This window comes from Vidua macroura, chromosome 5 (genome assembly GCF_024509145.1).
Source record: "Vidua macroura isolate BioBank_ID:100142 chromosome 5, ASM2450914v1, whole genome shotgun sequence".
In the NCBI taxonomy this organism is placed as follows: Eukaryota; Metazoa; Chordata; class Aves; order Passeriformes; family Viduidae; genus Vidua; species Vidua macroura.
Genome location: NC_071575.1, coordinates 40,633,712 through 40,651,037, shown reverse-complemented (window position 1 = coordinate 40,651,037; position 17,326 = coordinate 40,633,712). Strand labels below are relative to the sequence as shown.

General features: G+C 38.4%; 2 protein-coding genes across 3 annotated transcripts in view; both read left to right on the top strand.

Annotated features, from left to right (window-relative positions):
- LEMD3 (LEM domain containing 3) overlaps positions 1–12,888 on the top strand; it is a 38,875-nt gene extending 25,987 nt beyond the window's left edge. Inside the window, exons 8-13 of one of the 2 annotated variants that reach the window (XM_053977874.1) lie at positions 412–514; positions 743–921; positions 7,437–7,518; positions 10,176–10,281; positions 10,372–10,450; positions 10,678–12,888. In XM_053977874.1, the coding sequence (XP_053833849.1) occupies positions 412–514; positions 743–921; positions 7,437–7,518; positions 10,176–10,281; positions 10,372–10,450; positions 10,678–10,841 (713 nt within the window). In that variant the 3' untranslated portion in view covers positions 10,842–12,888. Of the gene's footprint in view, positions 1–411; positions 515–742; positions 922–5,692; positions 5,818–7,436; positions 7,519–10,175; positions 10,282–10,371; positions 10,451–10,677 lie in introns of those variants that run through there. The other variant, XR_008437160.1, reaches the window with a different exon arrangement.
- An 879-nt stretch (positions 12,889–13,767) lies between these two features.
- The window catches only part of MSRB3 (methionine sulfoxide reductase B3), a 79,668-nt gene continuing 76,109 nt past the window's right edge, over positions 13,768–17,326 (top strand). The window contains exon 1 of the mRNA XM_053978544.1: positions 13,768–13,968. Within this exon, the coding sequence (XP_053834519.1) occupies positions 13,768–13,968 (201 nt within the window). The remainder of the gene's footprint in view (positions 13,969–17,326) is intronic.

Below are 17,326 nucleotides of genomic sequence, written 5' to 3'. Positions count from 1 at the left end.
ATTTATGGTAGTCACGATAAATACAGAGATGGCAGAGGAATCAGAACTGTTCTATTTTAATCATGTGCCTGCCTTTTTTGTCTGCAAATCAAGTTTTGTTGAGGTGGAAGGAAAGCGCTTTATTTTCAAAGATGGCCATCTTTGCTAACACTTAAAAAGTACTGATCAAGAGTAACTGTAAGAACTACCTTCCTTTACTTTTAGTTTTTTGGGATACATAGATATACTGTTTGGTTAATTTGCCTGAAGAATGGTTTAGAGAAAACAATGTTTCAAAACGCCAGAAAAACCTAACTATTGAAATTGCGAGGGGTGTTCAGAGTAGGTGTTAATTGCCAGAAGTGATACTTTTCTTAATGTTTACATGAGCCACATAGTTATCAGTTTGGTTTCTTTTTATGGTTTCCTCAGATGTTCTAAGAAGCCACAGCGAGGCATGTTCAGAAAATAAAGAGTTGCAGTCTTACATGCCAATTTTACATGTGCGTGATTCTCTAATACCACCTCAGGACAGGTACGTTCTCACTAGAAGTACTGAAAGGGGGGAAAACCCCCCTTTCAGTAAAAAAAAATTGGTCAACTAACTTAATTTCAGATAGAAATAACTTAATTTCTTAATAGATTGCACAGTGTAGTATTTTGGTGTTTCCTGTTGGCACAGGTGGGAGGAAAAGCATTGGTGGATGTCAACTATGCAGGTTGTTGTAATGCTAACTTTGTAATTCTTGCTTCAATTTTTAAGGAGGAAGATGAATAAAGTCTGGAACAGAGCAGTTGACTTTCTTGCGGCAAATGAATCTAGAGTTCGTACAGAGACACGAAGAGTAGGTGGTGCCGAGTTCTTGGTTTGGAAGTGGATGCAACCTTCTGCAGCGTGTGACAAAATTTTAGTAATACCTTCGAAAGTGTGGCAAGGCCAAGGTATTGAAGATATATTTTGCTGATATAATTGTCTTAATTTCTGCATCTAACTTACAAGTGGTACTCTGTTGCTTGAAAACAAGCATGAAAGGCTTGTTTTCTCTCATGAATTTAAGGATTGATATGAACTGTCAGTACTATTTCTCTATTATCTTGTTCTATGAACTTACTTTTGGTGCATTGTGTCTGCCTTGTTTTCAAGGAAAATGAGCTTTTTTGTTATAGCTACTGCAGAAAAATGCAGTGGTTATTTAGCCAAAGTGAGTTACTTCTTCCTTTTTGTGAATTAAAAAGAAAATACTCTTTAGTTGATGAAATTCTGACATGCCTTACAGTTACTGTTAGTAATGTAATTGGTTGTATATGACAGCAGATAAATTGGATCTTGCACACTTAAGTTTCCTACAGTTAAGTTGTCGCTAAGGTGCCTAAAGACAAAGTTAGGAGGAAGAGATAATTACTTTAAAAGGGAAACTGCTAGGACAAAAGACTCCTCAATTAGGAAAATGTGCATTTGGAACATCTAATAGTGTTAGATGTTCTAGCTCTGTCATAAATGTTTTTCTACACTGTATTTTTTTTCAGACTCTGTGGTGTAAAGCATTTGCTTTAATAGAGAAGGCAGTTTGTCATACATGGATTTTTCAGTGGTCTGTCACTTTTCAGTTTTATCATGAAACCAAGTGGCAAGAATCTAGTAGGTTTGCAGTTATATGTCTGCAATGGTCATATTTTCCTGGTTTGAAAGACCTTTCTTGGTTTTTTTTTTCTATTTTTCTTCATGTTAAGCTTCAGGTTTTGGTTTGCTCTTTTTTTTGGTCAATGAAAAATTGGAACTATAGGACTTGAATTCTGGTTTGCAATTAAAAAAGAATGGTCATTTCTATCTCTGCCCGAGTGTGAAAGCAAGTAATATCATTATATACTTCTCAAACTTATATTACTGGTTTTAGCATTACACTTCTCATTTTAAGTAATTCATTGGAAATGAGGGCTGCTTTTTTTAAAAATACCATGTGAATGCTACTGCAGGCTTGAGGTTCTGTTTGCAGTAGTAGTAATGTGGCATTCTACTGTAACAACTGTATTGCTTGATTTCTCAATTTCTCAAAGTTTTCATGAGTAAGATGTGTATATGAACTGTATTCCAGGAGTTGTGGAACCTTTTCTTTCCAGGATATTAGGGATGTGCAAGTGCTTTAGTTGCAATACAGAAATGGTGGGTTTTGGCAACAGCTGTTTCTGTTCCATCTCTGAGTACTGCCACAATGGAATTTCAAACACTTAAATTGAACACAGCTTCTGCAAGCTATATATGTATTATAAATCTGAATCTTCTACATAGTGTATTGTTCAATGCAGGCTGGGAAACATCATTCTCTAGTTTAAATTTGCTGCTCATTTGCTCTCAGTTTCTCTTGTCCTGTTTGATTGCAGTATAACTCATTCCATGACTTTCTCTTCTGTGTTAGAAATCGGATTGGGTTCTCCTCACCTGGAGACGCCTCAGTGTGTGATAGCTCAGGTGGTGTTTTGCTATCTGTAATATGCATTCAAGACTATAAACAAAACAGTGGTCTCCAAAATTTCCTAGAAAGACTGCTGTGGTAGCTACTGTTATGTACCATCCCAGTTTGAGCATCTGATACCTACTTCAGCATATTGCAAATATGGACAGAATAACTTGATCTCTCAGCTGTGGCTTTTAACTGTATGTTGCTTAGAGTATGTACTAAGACCTCTTGTTTTCTATTGCATAGGATGTATCAAAATCCATTCTGTTTCAGTCCTTTTAAGTGCAATTTTTCTAATTTTCTTGTTATGTTTGAAGTTTAGTGAAGATCTTTGAAGAATTGAAATTGCATACTTTGGCTCTAACAGAAGGGTGGGGAAATGGGGTGGCTGCAATGACAATGGCTCACGACAGCAGGCAAAGGCAGTTTTCGCATGCAAAGGCTGTTTCTATTTTGCACTCCTTGTGTTCAAAGGACTGTTGGAAATAGTTCTATTACATAAGTCTCATGCTTTTTGCACAGCTATTTCTTTCCTGATGTTAGAAATTCTACACGTATGTGTTACTTTCTTCCTTTCTTGGAAGTATACATTAACTGGAATTTAAGTTCGTACTCCAGTTCTGATGTTTGAATGTAGAAGTTTATAAATCTAGATACTCTTCAAGACTGCTATGCCCTGAACAGATTCAGCATATAGAAAATCATAATGAATTCTTGGGTTTGAATCTCATGAATAAATTTCAAGTTTGCAGTTTTTTAACCAGATCTCAATCTGGTAGTGCTCTATAGCAGAGAACAATACCTGAGCATGTGCAATTGAAGAAGAAACCCTTTTCAGAAAGGACTGTCGGCATATACAAGGATATCCAGGAATGATAGTGTACATTTTAACTGTGGAACCTGTAGTTTGCCTGAGATCTAATGCCTGCAGTCTGTTAGCAGTGTGTTAAAGCATCACTGTGATATTTTGTCCAGTCCTTCAGGATGCAGCCTGTGTTTTGACAATTTAGTTTGTATTTATTTTTTTTCTGGATCAGAATAAATTCTGGTGCCATCCCTTTGAAATATTACCTACTGGATACAGTACTTGTATTTGTTAAAAAAAAAAGAGTAGGTAAGCTAAATATAGGATGGGCAAATGCAATATTTTGAAAACAGTGTACTGAGAGAATAGTCAATTGAGAAACAATCTTGATCATGTCAAGTGATTTCATTAAATCAGTGGAGAGAACCAATTCTAGTGTGTTCAGTTTGCTTTTGAAGGAACAGATACAATTGTCCTATCACACCTTTGATAACTGGAGCTCTGAAGAAAACTAGATAGGCAGGGCTGCAGTGTAGCTAAGCTAACAGTACAAGCTGAAGTTCCGTGATAGCTCTAGAGATGAGATAAAGAGGTTCTCTGAAGTACCACATCTAGGGTGATATTTCATCCTGCAGCATGGAAGATAACCTGTTCCCTTTTGTGAATGACACCCCTCCTCCCTGGCTTGTGAGAACATAATCCTTTCTCTGAACAAAAACAAACAAAAAACCCCCAAACCACAATTATACTCTTAACTATTGCAAGAAAACTGGATTTCATGCTGCTTGTAAAATTCCGTATCCATCCTACGTTTGTCTTCTATAGCTGAATAAACTAGCCATACTCTTCTCTTTGGTAAGATATTAATTTCAGTATCTTCCATGTGTATTAAAGAACCTCATGATGTGTGAAAGGGCATAATTTTAACATTTTCAGGTAATTGTTTTTTCTTTGTGTCTTTGCCTTTGATAAGAAGGGTTAGTACTTAATAAATTGCAGTGATCCATGGCTTAAGACAGAAAAAAATTGGTTTTAAGAAACATAGCTACCTATATTTGAGGCAAGTGTTCAGCCTTATCAGGTTCATCAATAAAGATATTTTGGGGTGTCTTGTAACCCATGGTGATGATACTTGCAAATTCCTTTAGCAATAATCTATTAGTAATTCAAGGGGCATGGAAAGCTGTACTACAATCTCTTCGATGTTCATTTTGAAGCCAGTGCCAGAGACACTTCTTCCATTATAGACAGTGATAAAGGGGTTGACAAAAGCACATGTGTTTAGCTGCTGCTGCTCTTCAAATCTGGAATAATACAGTGATATTCAGTTTAAGGTAGTAAAACAAAGTGCATTTTAAATGAAATAAAAAGTAGCTTCCATTTCTTGAAAGTGCTCAGTTATCCCCAAGGGGAATTTATGAAAGTCCTGAATTTTTTCCCACCAGTGACTTACTGCAGAAAGTTGTGTCTCTGCTTTCCTATTTCATCTCTGCCTTTTTATCTTCATCTTGTAAGCATTACTCCTTAGACCTATGTAGAAAAAGGTGTGAGAAGCTTAGTTAAGTGTGTAGCTTAGACTGTTGTCCTGCAAGAATGTCTACTTATGCCCTTACCAAGAATATTTTGTATGCTCCACACCAGTGTAACTTTTCAAATAATCAGTACTGTATTCCGAACAGCTTTGTCACTGAAACAACTTCTTTTAGGGGAGGGGGAGAATCAGCTGTTACAGATGTGAAATGAAGTTCAAGAGACATCAGTTAACTACGCTATTTTCAGTTTTTCTGTGTAGGTACAGCATTAACTTGCCTGTGTCTTCTCTACGCTCTCTCTTTGGTGCCATTTCTAATAAACATATTAAGAGTTATTATTGTTGTAGCATTAATTTCACACCTCACTGATTTCCATGGTAATTTTTTTCCCTTATACATGAAAAGCTCCATCTAAGTTGCAAAAATTACTTTTAATTTACCATGATTTTGAGAAGTTTTTTTGAGAAAAGACAGAGTTCATCTTTATTTTCATAAACTGCACTGCTCTGGGCACACTTCTCTACCGGTAGGATGTTACATTAAGTTGGAAGCAGTTTAGTCTTGTGCTGATGGTAGGCTCTGGCTGATGTTATATCAGTTAGCACCTGAGATCTTCCAGTCAAAAGGACATCAAAGTTATTAGAAACTGGAACAGGCAAACCTTGGTTTATATAGGTAACTGCACTAAAGGTGAATTCCCCATTTAGTTTCCTTTGGATAGCTCATGGTTTAGCTGCTTCCATAAATATCAGTACGGATTTTTTTTAGTTCATAAACAGCTTGCAGAAATGTTGATCCTCTGGGTCTAGGATCTCTTCAAATAACCTCACCGTTCTTCATCCTTAGATTAAAACCATGTGCTGAATAAACCTAATTATAAACAATCAGCACATAATTTCCTCAACCCCACACCTTTTCAGGTCCAGGTCCATGACTAGGCCACCCCAGATCACCTTCTCCAGTATGGTGTGGTGCCCCAGTGTACAATATGCTGGTGACATTTCACCCCACCCTTGATCTGCTGGAGCCAACCTCCATAAGTAAGGTAAGTCCATGTATTTTTCAATGTTGCTTAGTTCTGTAAAGTTTTTATTGTATACCCTATGTATAATTTTTAATAAGGGGCAAAAAACTTTACAAAACCATGTGCTATTGAAAAAGGACTTGTCCTTAAAATATAGGCAGCTTAGAGATAGATACAGTGTCACCAGCATATTTAGAAATCTGTTCCCAAGAGAAAAACAGTTATTACAGGTGTTGGTGACTTGCACTCTGTGTGTGTGTGTATTCTTAATAAGAACATTTCTAGTTATTTGGGGAACTTGCAGTAGGTTTGATATTAGAATTGGAGGCTACCTTTTCTGATTTCTAGTTGGTAATCGTATTTCATTTGTCTTGGGAATTTGAATAAGAAGTAGGGTTTCTATGCAGTATCTCCAGGCAGTGAATTTTCCTTGGTTAGTTCTTGTCTTTCACAAGCAGTGTCTTCCACATGACTTAATTTTGTCTGTGTGACATGGTTTTTGTTTGGGTTGTAAACAGAAGAGAAGCAGTGTTCATGTATTTTGGATGTACTTTCAAGATTTTAAAAGATCAGCAGTAAGAAGCACAAACATCTGCCCAAAACAGACACATCTGACTCTTGGAATGTAACATCTTGAATGTGTCAAGAAAATTTTTTTCTAAAGTAGAATTGCAAAGGAGAAGCATTAGCAGCAGTTTGGAGCATCATTTTTTGTTGTTGACATTTTTAATCTTATGTTTAAACCCTTGAATCTACTTATCTCATTCTTCAAAGTAAAATTTCCTTCAAGCCATGAAAGTTGTTTTACTAGGCTATCCCCTTTCATTTCCACTGCTGACTTGTTGGTCCGTCTCAAGGCAAAGAGCTGCCTTATCTGAATCTGAAGTGCTCCCTGATTCCTTTTCTTATGGTACAGTCTTCTCTTGTGACTCTGACAAGTAGAACTTGTGAACTTTAGAGAAGTTAATATTTATTTTAGGATTTCAGAATGTATTTCATGGCACTGTTCAGCTTTGAGTTACCCTGTTATTTTTGATTTTCATTTTTCTTCTTATATCTGTTTTATCCTCTGGTATGTCTCATTTCAGATTTTTAGAAGCTTCTGATCATGTGTGATCATTTAGGGCTATAAAAGCTTTGTCCTTGTAGAGCATTCTTGACATGTTACTGCACTACAAATGTAATGCAACATCCATCTTAAGGTCTCCTTATTTATTAGCCAGATGGGCAGCAAATTGCCCCAAAAGTGGAAGAAATGAAAATTTCATCAGGCAGTTAGAACTGTATGGTTAACTTCAAGTTCGAAAAATTTACTCCAGGTGTTGTGTCTTTTCATGGAGATGTAGTAGAAGTCCTTTCTTTTCAAGTATATGATATTTTTAAAAATATCCTGAATTCCTTCCATTTGGCCTGGATATAAGAGAGTGCCTTAAATGTAGAAGTTTTAAGTATAAAAAAATCAGCTAAATACAGTATGTTTTCTTCAGTGTGGTAGAAGACTGTGCAAAACTAATTTGCTTGAATATGAAATAAGCTTTCTTCTGAGTAAAACTAGAAAAGTATTAATGTATAATGTTGACATTTCTTTAAATGGTATTATGCCTGTAAATAATTAGTATTTAATTTATTTTTCTTTTTAGCATTTCATCTAGATAGAAGAAATTCGCCACCGAACAGCTTGACACCCTGTCTTAAGATTCGCAATATGTTTGATCCAGTTATGTAAGTAAAAACAGTTATCTATGTGTATTTCTGCATTCTTTTGGAAGAATGGGAGATCATTTCTTACCTCTGAGAGGGGTTTGGAAGAAGAGAAGAGACATGAAGATGTTAAAAAACACAGGTTCTTAAAAAAATGTTTCTCTTAACATCTATGAGAAAACATAAAAAAATCTTAACTGTCTTCTGTCCTTCATTGTATTGCTCTGTGTCTTTGGCTCACTTCTTGAAGGATGTGGCATATAGTCAAACTATTTGGAGCAATGTCTGATCTTTCTCCATTAATTAAATTTGTAAACGTTTAATTGTATCAGCTGACAGAGGAGACTCGTGGCCTGACAACAGATTTTAAGTTTTTCAAGTATTGTTCAATATTCTGGAGTGTTTGGACTGCTACAAAGCTTGCACAGTTTGCATTTAAAAGGTTGAATTTAAATAACTTATTACATTATGGCACTGTGACTGCCTAATTTTGAAGCAAATGGATTTTTGCAGTGGGAACAAATTAGTGCTGCATACTGGTTTCTAATGCTCTTGTAATTCTCATAATTCGGAAGTATGTACTATGTATGAATAAGTAAAAAGCCTTGTTTCATGTACCAAGAGCTAAGGAGAAATAATTAATTTTTTTTGTAGTCTTTTAAATCTTCATCTGCTCCACTATTTTGTTATATCCCCTTTGGCTCTGGACAAGATCATCGTAGGAGTTTGGAACTAACACATAGGTTATGCCAGATAATCCTGTCTAAGCTTTGAAGTCTCTTTGTCCACTGTAAAGAGATACAGGGACTCCAATAACTCCTCTGAAGTAATTTATTCCTTAATGTGATTATACAAGGGAAAAATACATATCCTATGTCTTATAGGGTACATGTGAGATGCTACCTCAATAACACAACCTATTGATTAGGACAGGAAATAGAGAAGGATATCAGAGTACAGACACAAGTAATTGCAAAGTTTGGATGTATTTCTTCAGCCTTTTTTCTAGCCACGTTAGTTCCTTGCCTTATTAACTGAAAAGCTATTAGTTCATTTAGCTGAAGACCGTGTTACCTCTAGTATAGAGAAGTACTCCAAAAACCTTTTCTCAATGTCTTTAAGATTTAATGACTGGTCAAAGACACCAGCTTCTGTGGCTTCTATAATAATTTTCAGGTTGCAGTAGGGTGAGCAAGACTGAAATTTCAGGAGTTCTTCTGGAAGCAAATTGATCTTCCTGTAGGAGGATTAAAACATGAGATTTGCAGAGAATTTTAAGTAATATCAACATCCTTATTGTCCTTCAAAGGAGTTTTTGTGAGCTGTATTGGTTAGTCTGAGTGGTACTGAAATAAGTCCATTCCTGAAGCTTCACTGTAATATTTATTGGTATGTTGTATTGGCTACTTTTCTGTTTCAGAATGTTAGTTCAAAATGTCTGCTGTTAATGGAACTAATTACTGAAATGTTATTTTGTCAGAACAATCTCTCATTTTAGCCTATATCTTTGCTGTAAGCTTCAGTGTTTTTCAATACTGACCCAGTCCATGCCCAACAGGTGCATTAAAAAGCCTCTACAATTTTAGACTAGGAGTTGTGTTTTGACACTTGTCCTTAGTGCTTATGTCCAGTCAGCTGTTTTGAGCATTGCAGCTTCTAATACACTGACTTTGTAGACCTTTTCTTTTGGAAGTAGACCTAGTTCCATTACTGGACTGCTGGATTACGTTCATAGTGGGATACTTCATCCAATTCCATATTGTACTCCCTAGTGCATTCTTCTTCTGTGAGCTGTCTTTCAGAGGATTGTTGCTTAAGGAAATAGTTTTTATCATACCCTTGGAGTTATCTTAAAGAAAACACAAACAGAAGTCCAAAGCCCTCAGTGCAAGACAAACTGTATTATTAATCTGCTTGTGTCATTAGAGGAAGGAGGCTTATGTTCTTGTTCCAGACCTGAAAGGGATGAATACTTTCATCCACCTAAAACACGGGATGTACCAGTCTGTGATTAGATTGTTAAGTATTGTTTTGACGTTTGCTGTGGGTGCAAGGTATGTTTAACAAAACTAGTTTTAGCTGCTCTTACAGTAACTGTACACTAACAATAATTACTGAATTCCTTTCAGCAATACACCAGTAGCTGTTAGAAGCAGCCCCATGAAACAGGTCTTTTTTTCTTGACTTGAGAATCATCTGGGAATATACTGGTTAACTTGTTTTTATTAATGTTAGCACAGCGAATAATCATCTCTCTACTGCCAAAAGTCAGGGAGGAATCATATCAAGGGAACAGCTTGTCCAACTTGTTCACTTGTACATTGTGAACCCTCACATCACAGTATCAGACTTTGTGTGTTCTAGACATTTACTGTGCAAGGCAGTAAAAGTTTTTTTAACTATCAGTCTAAGCACCACTTGGATAAGCCCATTTTAGGACAACACCCCACCCCCCAAATAGAGGTTATTCATTTTGATTTGTAGGGTTGAATTTTCAGAAGTGGACTATAGGAGCCAATTTACAGTGTATTCAGTAGGAAAAGTACTTAATCTGTCTCAGGCATTTACCAGAAAATTATGTAAAGTTGCAGAGAAACCAGACTCAGTAGGGAAGTATGAGAATGTTGTGAATGTTTAAAAAATTACATAATCCCTTCAATCTTCCATTGTTTGCCTAGGGAAATAGGTGATCACTGGCATCTAGCAATTCAAGAAGCAATCTTGGAGAAGTGCAGTGATAATGATGGAATTGTTCATATTGCCGTAGACAAAAATTCACGTGAGGTGAGTGTCTTTCCAGTAACATCTTAATACTTTGCTCATCCTTTTCAGCTGGGCTTGCAAAAATCCCAAATCCCTCTTTCTCTTCCTTAGGGCTGTGTATATGTCAAGTGTCTCTCCCCGGAGTATGCTGGAAAGGCTTTCAAGGCATTACATGGCTCTTGGTTTGATGGTAAGGAATGGGAGTTTATAACAAAACATGGGTAGAAATTACCTATGGGTGCAGTTGGAGTTCTTTTAAATGGTGAAATGTTTTGTATCTAAAGTATTGAGCTGTAAAAAAAAAAAAAAAACTGGTAAACTAATTTTGATGTAATGACATATTTGTGTTTCACATTGTGAAGCAAAATGCAATAATACTGAACTAGGTTTCTCTTTTTCTGTTTCTTTGCCTTGTAGGAAAGCTGGTAACAGTAAAATACCTGCGACTAGATCGGTATCATCATCGTTTCCCCCAGGCTCTTACTTGTAACACTCCACTGAAGCCATCAAACAAACACATGAACTCTATGTCACATCTGCGTCTTCGCACAGGCACAACTAATTCTCAGGGAAGTTCCTGAGAAAACTTTCTACAACTGCTAGGACTGTTACTTGCAACAGGAATGTTCCTGTTTGGCCGCCGTCTTCCTTTTTTAGTGCTTTTTGTATGTAATACTTTAAAGAATTAAATAAAAGTTTGAACGTTCCAGAAGTCTTGTTTCCAAAGGGACTTAGCAAATGAGGCAGTAATACTGAGCTGACAAAAAAGAGAAAACAAGTTGTTCCAAAAAAGTTTTCTGGGGCTATAGTAAACCGATGCATTTAAGTTTTGCATGAGGAATACTGATTTCATTATACATTTGCAGATGTGGTGACGTATTTTTGCACCAAGAAGTGTTTTTGATAATACAAAAGCATGGAGAAAAGAAGACTTCCTGTATTTCCATAGTTTCCTGTGAAATAATCTTGTGGGTATTTTGTAACAAGCAAACTACAGTTCCTGATGATGAATAAGTTAAAAAAAAAAATTCAGTCAATATTAGTTTTTTGTTGCTATATAAGAATCTTTTTCTGCAGCTGGGGTATGGGGAAAATGAATTTGGCATTAGTGGTTGCATATTAATGTGAGGGAAGATGAACTGATTGCAGATGTACTGGGTTTTGTATATAAATGTAAATGCTGGTGGTGGCAAAAAGGGTTGTGTTCTGTGAGAATGTCTGCGTCAAGGCAGTAAATAAGCTTCCTATTTTATTCAAAACCTATTGTTTTATATGGTTTTGGCTGTACCATGACAAGAGGCCAAATACTTAAAAGTGTTGGATACAGGTTAAATATCTTTTATAGGTTTTATATAAAATACCTGACTGATTTTGTGTGAAAGGTCTGATACCAATTGTAATTAATTCAAATTTGTGAGCAATAAAGAAGCAATTGGCAGATACTGGAAAAATATTTTGTGAAAAGCTGTATTTATTATTACAAGTGTCAGGGCTGTGACAAAATACCATTGGATTAAATGACATTCCCAGTATATTATAACATGTTTTAATTATCCATTTATGTGTTAAAATTTTAAAATTCCTTCCTTGCAACAATTTTGGCTCATGCAAACTAGTGCAGCTGACAGTAAATCTTGTGATTCCAAGCTTGTAAATTTACTAATGTTTACCTAGAAGTACAAAATTGTTGCTGAGAAGCTTAGTTGCAAATCTAAGATTACTGGCTTTACTAATCCCCACTCCTACAACCATTTTACCTAGTTATCCGGCTGAACGTCCTGTGGGAGGTGAGACTGGAAGCACATCAGTCCCACAAATTTTACGGAAACTCACTTTACTTTGTAGATATGATGGATCTGCAGCATGAACTTGCACAAATAATGCACGTTTTTCTTACAGTTAAGTAAACATGATGCACACTGTTTTGCAACAGGAAATCCTATTGTGCCTTACCTTTGTGCTTTTGTGGGCACCATGTTTATTATTGGAAAGTTTGTTAACCGGAAAATTTTAAATCCTCAGTTTTATGTCTCAGATGCTAATGAATGAGTATATATAATATATAATCAGCCATGCAGAATTCTACTTACCAAGGACAAGTACATATTTTTGATGGGTAAGTAGATTGTGCCAGGTCTGGTAGATTTTTGATGAGTTTTATTATATACATATATGTATATGTATAATATACATGTATATGTATTATATATATGTGTATAAACTAATTTTGTTGTATTTGATGTGCATCATAGTGATTTGTTAACCTGACCTTAGTGACCCCATTTTGTGACCTGTTGCAAGAGTGAATGTAAATATAGCTGTGGCATTTTAAAAGGTCGCCTCGATGCAAATGCATCTATCTTGCTTCTAATATATATTTCTTGTAAACACTGTACATTTTAATTGTAATATGTACTATTATGCAGCTTATTTTACCTTAAACTGTTAAGTTGACCAATATCCCTTCCTGCAAAACAGGGGAATATGTATAATACCTGAACATTTGAGAAAAATCAGATGTTTGTTGTAACTTGTCACCCTATCCTGTAAAAAACAAACAAAAAAACCAAACCAAACTCGAATTAAAGGTTTATTAGGGGTTTTTATATGTGTCTCACCTTCTAGATATTTGGGTGTCTCTGACTCAAATGTTTTTCTTATCTGGGGTGGAGGGAGAGATTGGTTTGTTACAGCCATGTAACTAATTTTTAGTATTTGTTAGGATGTGAACAGGTGCTGCCGTGAGCTGGCACACACAGCTGAGTTTCATTTAACTGTCAGCTTGACTTTTGTCCTGATTTTGTACACAGGGAGTGCAGAGACATTAACCTTGCTTCCCAAGTCGTGGACATGCTCTGTTGTCTCCCCTGTTAAGGACAGGGGTGAAAAGCCTTAACCTTGTGCTGGCAGCCTCTTTCTGGTATTTTGAGGTACAAAGAGTCATCAAAGCAATTTTGATAGAGTAACAGAAGAAGTTGGCTTTTTTTCCTGTCATTATCTTACAGTTTTTTTGAGAATTGTTCTAGTGACAGGTTGAATGTTTGGGGGGGTAGGAGGAACAAAGAAGGCTGTGTAAGTCCATTATTTACATTCATTTGTCCCGCATACATATACGTGTCGCGTGAGGAAGGAGAGCAGCAGGAGGAAGAAGTTCGATGTCGTTCAGTTCCCTCCTTTTTGGAAGCTAGGCACGGTGGGCATTGAGCGCTGTCGTAGTTTCGGGGCCGGTGATAAAGTGAGGAGCCGGAGCCGCTGCGGCGCTGACAGCGCTGTCCCCGCTCCTGGCCGGCGCCGCGCAGGCAGCCGAGGGTCACGGCAGCGCTGGCTCCACTCGGCCAGAGCGCTCCGGCCGGGGCTCTTGGAACTGCAGGAACGTCCGAAGCGCACCCTTTAACCCTTTATGACAGGGCACTTCGGCCGTGCCGCGGCGGCGGGATGGGGCAGGGTCCCGGCCGCCTCCCCGCGCTGCCGGGTCGTGCCGGGCGTGCGGCGGGAGTCTCTGGCTCCATGTTCATATTTGGCGTTGGCCGCCGGTGCCCAGGAATTTCCCGTCATGCTCCCCGGGCGGCGGGCCCGTCACTGCGCTCCCGCGGGGCGGGGGGGCCGGGGCCGCTCGCTCGCTCCCTCGGGCCGCTCCCATGCGCGCTGCGCCGCCGCCGCTGCTCCCCGCGCTCTGCCTGGCGCTGGCGGCCGCCGCAGGAGCCGCAGGTAGGAACCGCAGGTAGGAGCTGCGCCCGGCCCCCCGCCTCCACACCGACCCCCGCTGTCGTGCCGCGGGGGGCTGCGGCGGGGGCGAGGGGAGGAGCGGCTCTGGCGGCGTGGGGGGCCGGGCCGGGCCGGGCCGGGCCGCACCTGCCGGGGCTGCGGCGGGAGCGGAGGGGAGCGGGTCGGTGCTGAGGTGGACCCCGCGGGTCCTGCTGGCGGCCGAGAGCGGGGCTGGGGCCGGCGGTCGGTCGGGTCGGTCCCCGTGTCACGGAGCGAACCCCTGACAGCACTCGTCGGCCCCGCATCCCGGCCGCATCCTGGCCGTGCCGTTCCCGTGGCCGCCGCAGCGCCTGGACTCTGGCGCGGCGCAGCCCCTGGCTCCGGGTGTCCTGCGCGGTAGCGGCAGCTCCTGACTCAAACGGGGCGCGCAGCGGAATAGCTGGCTCGGGGAAGCAGCGCTTGACCAAGTGCGTAATGAGTTCAGTTCAGCCACGATCCCCAGCTCGCGGTAAATAGTGCATCGCTAGGTCAAAAAAGGAGCTTAAACTTCACAAGTGAGCTCAGAATTTGCTTGTGTTTTTCTGAGGAAGCTCAGTGTGTTCACTGACTAGATTTGTTTGGTGTTATTCTTTTGACAGATACAATCTATGCAAAAGATAAAGTATAATTTATATCTTACGGTCCCCTGCCCAAGTTGATGTAGCTGTACTTGTGCATTGTAATATTCCTGGAAACAGAAATGAGACTTAATTAAGCTTCCTGTAATATTTGACAAATTAGCTATAAATGCTGTCTTTCCTGCTTGAGCTGAATTTTCAGTCATTACCCTCTTAGCTCAAAGACTGTCTGGAGGCACAGTGATCTTAAACATAGCTGTGTATTAAAAATGCCAAATCTAACAATAGTTATCTACAGATAAGGCTGAAAGTCAACTGTTAGCTAGTGATATATGCTGTAAGGTAGTTTCTGTAAGTGTTCTGACCCTAAATACAACATTTAGGAAAGTATAGAGCTTTACCTTATATATGTCATGCTTTTAGCTCTTTCTCCATTGTTGCTATTAAAACCATTCTGAAGATGTGCCCTCTGGACAGATAGAAGTCAGAATGAGAAATCCGCACTAGCCAGATACTTTGCCTTACTGATACGGCTTGCTTATGGCAAGTCACCTGTAAATGGAGCTGCGATCTCCACTCCCACTTTGTCACAGTGCCACTCATCTGAATCCAGAATTTAATGCTTAGAATTCGTCCTACTTATGTTCTTGCCCTTGATGAGTAGACACAAGTGCTTTCTGTCTTATTTGCTGATGATTCCAAACTTTTTGTTACGTTGCTGCGTGCCTTTGCAGTTCGTCATGGTTCCTTGTCTGCCAAATTTGGTTGGTTCTGGGAGTAGTTTCCATGTGGCTTGTCATCTTAATCAGACGTTTGCTCATAGTTTCTAAAAGAATCTCCTGCCTCATTTTAGACATGGCTTATTTTAGAACAGTATTTTTCAACTGTCTTTTAAAATTTATGTAGGGAATTAAATAGGGCTAGCAGCTTTACCAGAGTTACTAAATAATCCTAGAATTCTGAGATTTAAAAAGAATTTTTTTAAAAATAAAGTTCTGCATTGCTTAGTTAAAACCAGTAAAATTAGTGCAGTTAAGCATTATATAGAATATGGTTGGTCCAGAATGTGGTTGATCAGTTCTTTTCTCATCTCATGTACCTTGGATCTTAATATTACACATTTGGAATGATCTTTTAGGAAGAAAAAACAATTCTATTTTTCTTCCAAAAACACAATCTTTAAAAATAGTGCCTTTGTAGATGGGGTAATGTTTCTATATTTGGTAGCAAAGCCATATAAAGTAGTTGATCCTAGACAAAAATAAAGTCTTTTCACTGAATGACCTTGCTCATTTTTCCAAGTGGTAGCAGTCACATGCTCTCACAGGGGTTAGTTAATTCAGATGTTTATGTCAGTGCAAACTGTAAGAATTTCTTATTTTTTGTTTGTACATACTGTAAGAATTCCCTACAACTGTTTGGTAAGGGCCAGCTTGCACACGAGGGAAGTATTTGGTCCTTTGCCCTGTTATTTATGAAGGTATGGGAGGATCTTGTTTACCTATTCATGTTTTGTCAGCTTTGTAAGATGATACTTGTTTCTGTATCATTGGAGATCCGGCCTATTTATTACATTAGAAATGCTAGAAAACAGAATTTCTCTTTCAGGTGGATTGTTAACGGTTCTTTTGTTGCTTATTTTAAAAGATGGGGTAATAAGAGTCAGTAGGGAGAGAGAAGAAAACACACTGTTAAGGATTTAATCTTCTCAGACAGAAGGTTAAGAAGTCTGCCTGTCTGCATCTGACTGGCATTGCTACAAGCCAGCAATGCAGTAAAGCCATCCAATTTGGAGATAGCTTTGTTGAGCTGCATAATTCAAGTGAGTGTGTCCTCATTACAGAGCAACTCTTAAGCTACATGCAGCATAATATTAGTCACAGGTAGGGAAAATGACCTTATTTTCCTCTTTTTATTATTTTTCTTTTTCATTAAAAGCTGCAGTTTTGGTAGCACCCAGGCTATGTATGAACTTAAGCTATGGAGGCTTTAACTGACAGGAAAGTGGGATAAATGTTGGCCTAATTATAGCTGGGTCTAGCTCTAGTTTAAGGGTTCCTTAGCCAGAAGACCCCCACATGGACCCTCAAATTCCTGGTGTGTTTATGACATTTAGTTAGGAATTACTGTTGAATAAAGTCAGGTGTGGATTTATCTTTCCCTGAGTAACTCTGAAGTTGGTATGCTTATTTCGGAACAAACTACAAGGCTCGACAGAAATAGGGTGTTTCTTGCTCAGGAGTAAATCATGTCCATACATGGAGTTATTTCAAGGTTATTTTCTCCACACAAAACAGAGGTCTTTTAAACAGAACAACAAAAAGCCTGAGAGCTTTTGGAGCTGCTTTTTTTTTTTTTTTTTTTTTTTTTTTTTTTTTTTTTTTTGTGTCTGATAGAGTAGAAGTTGCTACAGGCTAACTTTCTCTTCCCTTACTCACCTTGTTTTGGTAGGATTTATTGTTATCTTTTCAGAGGCTTCATTTCCCTCAGAAGAATCTTTGGTTCTCAGTGAGCTATTAGTATGTACTAGCTTAAAAAAAAAAGCACAAAACCAAAGATTTAAGTCCTTCTCTGTGGTATTTTGTGAATGTATAACCAAATAGCAGTGTTTTTAAAGTAATTTTCAACTAACTACTTAAGAAAAGGAAGGAAACACATATTGCATTATTAATTTCTACCAGAAGTTGAAGAATGTCATTGTGTATTTTAACAGGGATTTTTGTGTCTTTAGTAATATGAAGATG